Raw genomic sequence first — 11807 nt, 5'->3', positions numbered from 1 at the left:
ATATACTGGCTGAATGGGTCTATAGTCAGTTAACATACTGGCTGAATGGGTCTATAGTCAGTTAATATACTGGCTGAATGGGTCTATAGTCAGTTAATATACTGGCTGAATGGGTCTATAGTCAGTTAATATACTGGCTGAATGGGTCTATAGTCAGATAACATACTGGCTGAATGGGTCTATAGTCAGATAACATACTGGCTGAATGGGTCTATAGTCAGATAATATACTGGCTGAATGGGTCTATAGTCAGTTAATATACTGGCTGAATGGGTCTATAGTCAGTTAATATACTGGCTGAATGGGTCTATAGTCAGATAACATACTGGCTGAATGGGTCTATAGTCAGATAACATACTGGCTGAATGGGTCTATAGTCAGTTAACATACTGGCTGAATGGGTCTATAGTTAACATACTGGCTGAATGGGTCTATAGTCAGTTAACATACTGGCTGAATGGGTCTATAGTCAGTTAATATACTGGCTGAATGGGTCTATAGTCAGTTAACATACTGGCTGAATGGGTCTATAGTCAGATAATATACTGGCTGAATGGGTCTATAGTCAGATAATATACTGGCTGAATGGGTCTATAGTCAGTTAACATACTGGCTGAATGGGTCTATAGTCAGATAATATACTGGCTGAATGGGTCTATAGTCAGTTAACATACTGGCTGAATGGGTCTATAGTTAACCTACTGGCTGAATGGGTCTATAGTTAACCTACTGGCTGAATGGGTCTATAGTCAGTTAACATACTGGCTGAATGGGTCTATAGTCAGATAACATACTGGCTGAATGGGTCTATAGTCAGATAACATACTGGCTGAATGGGTCTATAGTTAATATACTGGCTGAATGGGTCTATAGTCAGTTAATATACTGGCTGAATGGGTCTATAGTCAGTTAACATACTGGCTGAATGGGTCTATAGTCAGATAACATACTGGCTGAATGGGTCTATAGTCAGATAACATACTGGCTGAATGGGTCTATAAGTCAGTTAATATACTGGCTGAATGGGTCTATAGTCAGTTAATATACTGGCTGAATGGGTCTATAGTCAGTTAATATACTGGCTGAATGGGTCTATAGTCAGTTAATATACTGGCTGAATGGGTCTATAGTCAGTTAATATACTGGCTGAATGGGTCTATAGTCAGTTAATATACTGGCTGAATGGGTCTGGCTGAATGGGTCTACAGTCAGTTAATATACTGGCTGAATGGGTCTATAGTCAGTTAATATACTGGCTGAATGGGTCTATAGTCAGTTAACATACTGGCTGAATGGGTCTATAGTCAGTTAATATACTGGCTGAATGGGTCTGGCTGAATGGGTCTACAGTCAGTTAATATACTGGCTGAATGGGTCTATAGTCAGTTAGCATACTGGCTGAATGGGTCTATAGTCAGATAACATACTGGCTGAATGGGTCTGGCTGAATGGGTCTACAGTCAGTTAATATACTGGCTGAATGGGTCTATAGTCAGTTAATATACTGGCTGAATGGGTCTATAGTCAGTTAATATACTGGCTGAATGGGTCTATAGTCAGTTAATATACTGGCTGAATGGGTCTATAGTCAGTTAATATACTGGCTGAATGGGTCTATAGTCAGATAACATACTGGCTGAATGGGTCTATAGTCAGTTAATATACTGGCTGAATGGGTCTATAGTCAGATAACATACTGGCTGAATGGGTCTATAGTCAGTTAACATACTGGCTGAATGGGTCTATAGTCAGTTAACATACTGGCTGAATGGGTCTATAGTCAGATAATATACTGGCTGAATGGGTCTATAGTCAGTTAATATACTGGCTGAATGGGTCTATAGTTAATATACTGGCTGAATGGGTCTATAGTCAGTTAATATACTGGCTGAATGGGTCTGGCTGAATGGGTCTACAGTCAGTTAATATACTGGCTGAATGGGTCTATAGTCAGTTAATATACTGGCTGAATGGGTCTATAGTCAGTTAATATACTGGCTGAATGGGTCTATAGTCAGTTAACATACTGGCTGAATGGGTCTATAGTCAGATAACATACTGGCTGAATGGGTCTATAGTCAGTTAATATACTGGCTGAATGGGTCTATAGTCAGTTAATATACTGGCTGAATGGGTCTATAGTCAGTTAATATACTGGCTGAATGGGTCTATAGTCAGTTAATATACTGGCTGAATGGGTCTATAGTCAGTTAACATACTGGCTGAATGGGTCTATAGTCAGTTAACCTACTGGCTGAATGGGTCTATAGTCAGTTAATATACTGGCTGAATGGGTCTATAGTCAGTTAATATACTGGCTGAATGGGTCTATAGTCAGTTAATATACTGGCTGAATGGGTCTATAGTCAGTTAATATACTGGCTGAATGGGTCTGTCAGTTAATATACTGGCTGAATGGGTCTATAGTTAACATACTGGCTGAATGGGTCTATAGTCAGTTAATATACTGGCTGAATGGGTCTATAGTCAGATAATATACTGGCTGAATGGGTCTATAGTCAGATAATATACTGGCTGAATGGGTCTATAGTCAGTTAATATACTGGCTGAATGGGTCTATAGTCAGTTAATATACTGGCTGAATGGGTCTATAGTCAGATAATATACTGGCTGAATGGGTCTATAGTCAGTTAATATACTGGCTGAATGGGTCTATAGTCAGATAATATACTGGCTGAATGGGTCTATAGTCAGTTAATATACTGGCTGAATGGGTCTATAGTCAGTTAATATACTGGCTGAATGGGTCTATAGTCAGATAATATACTGGCTGAATGGGTCTATAGTCAGATAATATACTGGCTGAATGGGTCTATAGTCAGATAATATACTGGCTGAATGGGTCTATAGTCAGATAATATACTGGCTGAATGGGTCTATAGTCAGTTAATATACTGGCTGAATGGGTCTATAGTCAGATAATATACTGGCTGAATGGGTCTATAGTCAGTTAATATACTGGCTGAATGGGTCTATAGTCAGATAATATACTGGCTGAATGGGTCTATAGTCAGTTAATATACTGGCTGAATGGGTCTATAGTCAGTTAATATACTGGCTGAATGGGTCTATAGTCAGTTAATATACTGGCTGAATGGGTCTATAGTCAGTTAATATACTGGCTGAATGGGTCTATAGTCAGTTAATATACTGGCTGAATGGGTCTATAGTCAGTTAACATACTGGCTGAATGGGTCTATAGTCAGTTAATATACTGGCTGAATGGGTCTATAGTCAGTTAACATACTGGCTGAATGGGTCTATAGTCAGTTAACATACTGGCTGAATGGGTCTATAGTCAGTTAATATACTGGCTGAATGGGTCTATAGTCAGTTAATATACTGGCTGAATGGGTCTATAGTCAGTTAATATACTGGCTGAATGGGTCTATAGTCAGTTAATATACTGGCTGAATGGGTCTATAGTCAGTTAATATACTGGCTGAATGGGTCTATAGTCAGATAATATACTGGCTGAATGGGTCTATAGTCAGTTAACATACTGGCTGAATGGGTCTATAGTCAGTTAATATACTGGCTGAATGGGTCTATAGTCAGTTAATATACTGGCTGAATGGGTCTATAGTCAGTTAACATACTGGCTGAATGGGTCTATAGTCAGTTAATATACTGGCTGAATGGGTCTATAGTCAGTTAATATACTGGCTGAATGGGTCTATAGTCAGATAATATACTGGCTGAATGGGTCTATAGTCAGTTAACATACTGGCTGAATGGGTCTATAGTCAGTTAATATACTGGCTGAATGGGTCTATAGTCAGATAATATACTGGCTGAATGGGTCTATAGTCAGTTAATATACTGGCTGAATGGGTCTATAGTCAGTTAATATACTGGCTGAATGGGTCTATAGTCAGTTAATATACTGGCTGAATGGGTCTATAGTCAGTTAATATACTGGCTGAATGGGTCTATAGTCAGTTAATATACTGGCTGAATGGGTCTATAGTCAGTTAATATACTGGCTGAATGGGTCTATAGTCAGATAATATACTGGCTGAATGGGTCTATAGTCAGTTAACATACTGGCTGAATGGGTCTATAGTCAGTTAATATACTGGCTGAATGGGTCTATAGTCAGTTAATATACTGGCTGAATGGGTCTATAGTCAGATAACATACTGGCTGAATGGGTCTATAGTCAGATAACATACTGGCTGAATGGGTCTATAGTCAGATAACATACTGGCTGAATGGGTCTATAGTCAGTTAATATACTGGCTGAATGGGTCTATAGTCAGTTAATATACTGGCTGAATGGGTCTATAGTCAGATAACATACTGGCTGAATGGGTCTATAGTCAGATAACATACTGGCTGAATGGGTCTATAGTCAGATAATATACTGGCTGAATGGGTCTATAGTCAGTTAATATACTGGCTGAATGGGTCTATAGTCAGTTAACATACTGGCTGAATGGGTCTATAGTCAGTTAATATACTGGCTGAATGGGTCTATAGTCAGATAATATACTGGCTGAATGGGTCTATAGTCAGATAACATACTGGCTGAATGGGTCTATAGTCAGTTAATATACTGGCTGAATGGGTCTATAGTCAGATAATATACTGGCTGAATGGGTCTATAGTCAGATAATATACTGGCTGAATGGGTCTATAGTCAGTTAACATACTGGCTGAATGGGTCTATAGTCAGTTAATATACTGGCTGAATGGGTCTATAGTCAGTTAATACTGGCTGAATGGGTCTATAGTCAGTTAATATACTGGCTGAATGGGTCTGGCTGTGGGTCGTCAGGACACCGTGTGTGTGTACCTCGTTAGCCTTCGGGTCGTCAGGGACACTGTGTGTGTGTACCTCGTTAGCCTTCGGGTCGTCAGGACACTGTGTGTGTGTGTACCTCGTTAGCCTTCGGGTCGTCAGGACACTGTGTGTGGGTCGTCAGGACACTGTGTGTGTGTACCTCATTAGCCTTCGGGTCGTCAGGACACTGTGTGTGTGTGTGTGTACCTCGTTAGCCTTCGGGTCGTCAGGACACTGTGTGTGTGTGTGTACCTCGTTAGCCTTCGGGTCGTCAGGACACTGTGTGTGTGTACCGTCAGGACACTGTGTGTGTGTGTGTGTACCTCATTAGCCTTCGGGTCGTCAGGACACTGTGTGTGTGTGTGTGTGTACCTCGTTAGCCTTCGGGTCGTCAGGACACTGTGTGTGTGTGTACCTCGTTAGCCTTCGGGTCGTCAGGACACTGTGTGTGTGTGTGTGTGTACCTCGTTAGCCTTCGGGTCGTCAGGACACTGTGCGTCTTTGGTCTGCTTGATGTTCTCCACCATTTTCCTCAGGAAGGCGTGACTGTTGTTCTCATTCTGCACCATCAACACCTCTAGCATGAACCACAGACACCTACACACACACACACACACACACACACACACACACACACCCATCAGAAATACTATGTTCGTGTGTGTAAGTCTGGTTTAGGAGAGATGAAGAGGAGAGATGAAGAGGAGAGGCCCTGTACTGTCTGGTTTAGGAGAGATGAAGAGGAGAGGCCATCTACTGTCTAATTGAGGAGAGATGAAGAGGAGAGGCCATGTACTGTCTGGTTTAGGAGAGATGAAGAGGAGAGGCCATGTACTGTCTGGTTTAGGAGAGATGAAGAGGAGAGGCCATGTACTGTCTGGTTTAGGAGAGATGAAGAGGAGAGGCCATGTACTGTCTGGTTTAGGAGAGATGAAGAGGAGAGGCCATGTACTGTCTGGTTTAGGAGAGATGAAGAGGAGAGGCCATGTACTGTCTGGTTTAGGAGAGATGAAGAGGAGAGGCCATGTACTGTCTGGTTTAGGAGAGATGAAGAGGAGAGGCCGTGTACTGTCTGGTTTAGGAGAGATGAAGAGGAGAGGCCATGTACTGTCTGATTGAGGAGAGATGAAGAGGAGAGGCCATGTACTGTCTGGTTTAGGAGAGATGAAGAGGAGAGGCCGTGTACTGTCTGGTTTAGGAGAGATGAAGAGGAGAGGCCATGTACTGTCTGGTTTAGGAGAGATGAAGAGGAGAGGCCATGTACTGTCTGGTTTAGGAGAGATGAAGAGGAGAGGCCATGTACTGTCTGGTTTAGGAGAGATGAAGAGGAGAGGCCATGTACTGTCTGGTTTAGGAGAGATGAAGAGGAGAGGCCGTGTACTGTCTGGTTTAGGAGAGATGAAGAGGAGAGGCCGTGTACTGTCTGGTTTAGGAGAGATGAAGAGGAGAGGCCATGTACTGTCTGGTTTAGGAGAGATGAAGAGGAGAGGCCATGTACTGTCTGGTTTAGGAGAGATGAAGAGGAGAGGCCGTGTACTGTCTGGTTTAGGAGAGATGAAGAGGAGAGGCCATGTACTGTCTGGTTTAGGAGAGATGAAGAGGAGAGGCCATGTACTGTCTGGTTTAGGAGAGATGAAGAGGAGAGGCCATGTACTGTCTGGTTTAGGAGAGATGAAGAGGAGAGGCCATGTACTGTCTGGTTTAGGAGAGATGAAGAGGAGAGGCCATGTACTGTCTGGTTTAGGAGAGATGAAGAGGAGAGGCCATGTACTGTCTGATTGAGGAGAGATGAAGAGGAGAGGCCCTGTACTGTCTGGTTTAGGAGAGATGAAGAGGAGAGGCCATGTACTGTCTGATTGAGGAGAGATGAAGAGGAGAGGCCCTGTACTGTCTGATTTAGGAGAGATGAAGAGGAGAGGCCATGTACTGTCTGATTGAGGAGAGATGAAGAGAGGCCCTGTACTGTCTGATTTAGGAGAGATGAAGAGGAGAGGCCATGTACTGTCTGGTTTAGGAGAGATGAAGAGGAGAGGCCATGTACTGTCTGGTTTAGGAGAGATGAAGAGGAGAGGCCATGTACTGTCTGGTTTAGGAGAGATGAAGAGGAGAGGCCATGTACTGTCTGGTTTAGGAGAGATGAAGAGGAGAGGCCATGTACTGTCTGGTTTAGGAGAGATGAAGAGGAGAGGCCATGTACTGTCTGGTTTAGGAGAGATGAAGAGGAGAGGCCATGTACTGTCTGGTTTAGGAGAGATGAAGAGGAGAGGCCATGTACTGTCTGGTTTAGGAGAGATGAAGAGGAGAGGCCATGTACTGTCTGGTTTAGGAGAGATGAAGAGGAGAGGCCATGTACTGTCTGGTTTAGGAGAGATGAAGAGGAGAGGCCATGTACTGTCTGATTTAGGAGAGATGAAGAGGAGAGGCCATGTACTGTCTGATTTAGGAGAGATGAAGAGGAGAGGCCATGTACTGTCTAATTTAGGAGAGATGAAGAGGAGAGGCCGTGTACTGTCTGGTTTAGGAGAGATGAAGAGGAGAGGTAATGTTTGTTCATGTGTGTGTGTGTGTGTGTGTGTCTGTCTGTCTGTGTGTGTACACTCACTCCTTGAGGTCTCGCAGCTGTTCAAAGTCCTGTGGCTTGGTGAAGTCTGGGTCATGAGCCAACAGGTGGATCATATAAGGAACCACATACTCTGGTAGGAGAGACATCATCTTATCTATAGAGGGAGAGGAGGAGAGGAGAGGAGGAGAGGAGGGAGGAGAAGAGAGGAGGAGAGGAGGAGAGGAGAGGGGGGGAGAGGGGGGAGAAAGGAGGAGGAGAGGAGAGGGGGAGAGAGGGGGAGAAAGGAGGAGAGGAGGGGAGAAAGGAGGAGAGGTGGAGAGAGGAGGAGAGGGGGAGAGGAGGGGAGGGGGAGGGGAGGGGGGGGAGGAGGGGAGAGGGGGAGGAGGAGAGAGGGGGAGGAGGGGAGAGGGGGAGGAGGAGAGAGGGGGAGAGAGGAGAGAGGAGGAGGGAGAGGGAGGAGAGAGGAGGAGGGAGAGGGAGGAGAAAGGAGGAGAGGAGAGGGGTGTAGGGAGAAGCAGGGGAGAGGAGAGTGGAGGAGGGAGAAGGAGAAAGGAGGGGAGGAGGGGAGAGGGGGGAGGAGGAGAGAGGGGGAGGAGGGGAGGGGGAGATAGGAGGAGAGGAGGGAGAGGGAGGGGAGAGTGGAGGAGGGAGAAGGAGAAAGGAGGGGAGGAGGGAGAAGGAGAGAGGAGGGGGAGGAGGGAGAAGGAGGGGAGAGGAGACAGGGGAGGAGGGACTTAGTAAGATTTCTGTACTGATGTATTAACAGTGGGGTTGAGTCGTGTCCTGATGTATTAACAGTGGGGTTGAGTCGTGTCTTGATGTATTAACAGTGGGGTTGAGTCGTGGGGTTGAGTCGTGTCCTGATGTATTAACAGTGGGGTTGAGTCGTGTCCTGATGTATTAACAGTGGGGTTGAGTCGTGTCCTGATGTATTAACAGTGGGGTTGAGTGGGGTTGGGTTAGTGGGGTTGAGTCGTGTCCTGATGTATTAACAGTGGGGTTGAGTCATGTCCTGATGTATTAACAGTGGGGTTGAGTCAGTGGGGTTAGGTCGTGTCCTGATGTATTAACAGTGGGGTTGAGTCGTGTCCTGATGTATTAACAGTGGGGTTGAGTATTAACAGTGGGGTTGAGTCCTGATGTATTAACAGTGGGGTTGAGTCGTGTCCTGATGTATTAACAGTGGGGTTGAGTCGTGTCCTGATGTATTAACAGTGGGGTTGAGTCGTGTCCTGATGTATTAACAGTGGGGTTGAGTCGTGTCCTGATGTATTAACAGTGGGGTTGAGTCGTGTCCTGATGTATTAACAGTGGGGTTGAGTCGTGTCCTGATGTATTAACAGTGGGGTTGAGTCGTGGGGTTGAGTCGTGTCCTGATGTATTAACAGTGGGGTTGAGTCGTGTCCTGATGTATTAACAGTGGGGTTGAGTCGTGTCCTGATGTATTAACAGTGGGGTTGAGTCGTGTTCTGATGTATTAACAGTGGGGTTGAGTCGTGTCCTGATGTATTAACAGTGGGGTCGAGTCGTGTCCTGATGTATTAACAGTGGGGTCGAGTCGTGTCCTGATGTATTAACAGTGGGGTTGAGTCGTGTCCTGATGTATTAACAGTGGGGTTGAGTCGTGTCCTGATGTATTAACAGTGGGGTTGAGTCGTGTTCTGATGTATTAACAGTGGGGTTGAGTCGTGTCCTGATGTATTAACAGTGGGGTTGAGTCGTGTCCTGATGTATTAACAGTGGGGTTGAGTCGTGTCCTGATGTATTAACAGTGGGGTTGAGTCGTGTCCTGATGTATTAACAGTGGGGTTGAGTCGTGGGGTTGAGTCGTGTCCTGATGTATTAACAGTGGGGTTGAGTCGTGTCCTGATGTATTAACAGTGGGGTTGAGTCGTGTCCTGATGTATTAACAGTGGGGCCGAGTCGTGTCCTGATGTATTAACAGTGGGGTTGAGTCGTGTCCTGATGTATTAACAGTGGGGTTGAGTCATGTCCTTATGTATTATCAGTGGGGTTCAGTCGTGGGGTTGAGTCGTGTCCTGATGTATTAACAGTGGGGTTGAGTCGTGTCCTGATGTATTAACAGTGGGGTTGAGTCGTGGGGTTGAGTCGTGTTCTGATGTATTAACAGTGGGGTTGAGTCGTGGGGTTGAGTCGTGTTCTGATGTATTAACAGTGGGGTTGAGTCGTGTCCTGATGTATTAACAGTGGGGTTGAGTCGTGTCCTGATGTATTAACAGTGGGGTTGAGTCGTGTTCTGATGTATTAACAGTGGGGTTGAGTCGTGTCCTGATGTATTAACAGGGGTTGTTGTTACGGTCCGGTTCACTAACCGTGGGCCAGGGGTTGTTGTTACGGTCCGGTTCACTAACCGTGGGCCAGGGGTTGTTGTTACGGTCCGGTTCACTAACCGTGGGCCAGGGGTTGTTGTTACGGTCCGGTTCACTAACCGTGGGCCAGGGGTTGTTGTTACGGTCCGGTTCACTAACCGTGGGCCAGGGGGTTGTTGTTACGGTCCGGTTCACTAACCGTGGGTCAGGGGTTGTTGTTACGGTCCGGTTCACTAACCGTGGGTCAGGGGTTGTTGTTACGGTCCGGTTCACTAACCGTGGGTCAGGGGTTGATGTGTGGTCATGTTACGGTCCGGTTCACTAACCGTGGGCCAGGGGGTTGATGTTACGGTCCGGTTCACTAACCGTGGGTCAGGGGTTGATGTTACGGTCCGGTTCACTAACCGTGGGTCAGGGGTTGATGTGTGGTAATGTTACGGTCCACTAACCGTGGGCCAGGGGTTGATGTTACGGTCCGGTTCACTAACCGTGGGTCAGGGGTTGATGTGTGGTCATGTTACGGTCCGGTTCACTAACCGTGGGCCAGGGGTTGATGTGTGGTCATGTTACGGTCCGGTTCACTAACCGTGGGTCAGGGGTTGATGTGTGGTAATGTTACGGTCCGGTTCACTAACCGTGGGCCAGGGGTTGTTGTTACGGTCCGGTCCACTAACCGTGGGCCAGGGGTTGATGTGGTGGTCATGTTTACGGTCCACTAACCGTGGGCCAGGGGTTGATGTTACGGTCCGGTTCACTAACCGTGGGTCAGGGGTTGATGTGTGGTCATGTTACGGTCCGGTTCACTAACCGTGGGCCAGGGGTTGTTGTTGATGAATTCCCGTCTGATACTGATGTTCTTGAGCAGACACTGTCTGGCGTGGGCCCTCCTCTCCTTGACCGGGTCTTTGGCACACAGCGAGAAGACGGCCAGGTACTCTAATGGGAGGAGCAGCTTGACCAGAGCCAGGTGTAACTTCTGGGCAAAGATCTGACGCACCTGGTAACACTCATCCTGCAGGAGACCACAGAACACTTCAAGGACAGAACACTTCAAGGACAGAACACTTCAAGGACGGAACACTTCAACGACGGAACACTTCAACGACGGAACACTTCAACGACGGAACACTTCAACGACGGAACACTTCAACGACGGAACACTTCAACGACGGAACACTTCAACGACGGAACACTTCAAGGACAGAACACTTCAAGGACAGAACACTTCAAGGACAGAACACTTCAAGGACAGAACACTTCAAGGACAGAACACTTCAAGGACAGAACACTTCAAGGACAGAACACTTCAACGACATGGACAGAACACTTCAAGGACAGAACACTTCAAGGACAGAACACTTCAAGGACAGAACACTTCAAGGACAGAACACTTCAACAACAAGGACAGAACACTTCAAGGACAAGGACAGAACACTTCAACAACAAGGACAGAACACTTCAAGGACAAGGACAGAACACTTCAACAACAAGGACAGAACACTTCAAGGACAAGGACAGAACACTTCAAGGACAAGGACAGAACACTTCAAGGACAGAACACTTCAACAACAAGGACAGAACACTTCAACAGAACAAGGACAGAACACTTCAACGACAAGGACAGAACACTTCAAGGACAAGGACAGAACACTTCAAGGACAAGGACAGAACACTTCAAGGACAAGGACAGAACACTTCAAGGACAAGGACAGAACACTTCAAGGACAAGGACAGAACACTTCAAGGACAGAACACTTCAAGGACAGAACACTTCAAGGACAGAACACTTCAAGGACAGAACACTTCAACAACAAGGACAGAAAACACAGAAATGTTTCCTAAAGTCCCACCCTGACAGAAATGTTTTCTAAAGTCCCACCCTGACAGAAACGTGTCCTAAAGTCCCCCGACAGACAGTCTTACAGAAACGTTTCCTAAAGTCCCACCCTGACAGAAACCTTTCCTAAAGTCCCACCCTGACAGAAATGTGTCCTAAAGTCCCACCCTGACAGAAACGTTTCCTAAAGTCCCACCCTGACAGAAATGTTTCCTAAAGTCCCACCCTGACAGAAACGTGTCCTAAAGTCCCACCCCGACAGACAGTCTT

At 46.0% G+C, this 11807-nt stretch overlaps 1 protein-coding gene across 1 annotated transcript in view; it reads right to left on the bottom strand.

Moving 5' to 3' along the window:
* Positions 1-9875, bottom strand: part of LOC121843763 (sister chromatid cohesion protein PDS5 homolog A-like) — a 20503-nt gene extending 10628 nt beyond the window's left edge. The window contains exons 1-3 of the mRNA XM_042313578.1: positions 9860-9875; positions 7410-7524; positions 5272-5404 (exon numbers count right to left, since the gene is read on the bottom strand). Coding sequence (XP_042169512.1) covers positions 5272-5404; positions 7410-7519 — 243 coding nt within the window. The 5' untranslated portion in view covers positions 7520-7524; positions 9860-9875. The remainder of the gene's footprint in view (positions 1-5271; positions 5405-7409; positions 7525-9859) is intronic.
* Between the last annotated feature and the right edge of the window lie 1932 nt (positions 9876-11807).

This window comes from Oncorhynchus tshawytscha, unplaced genomic scaffold, assembly GCF_018296145.1.
Source record: "Oncorhynchus tshawytscha isolate Ot180627B unplaced genomic scaffold, Otsh_v2.0 Un_contig_14125_pilon_pilon, whole genome shotgun sequence".
Taxonomy (NCBI): Eukaryota; Metazoa; Chordata; class Actinopteri; order Salmoniformes; family Salmonidae; genus Oncorhynchus; species Oncorhynchus tshawytscha.
This window is presented reverse-complemented; position numbering and strand designations above follow the sequence as displayed.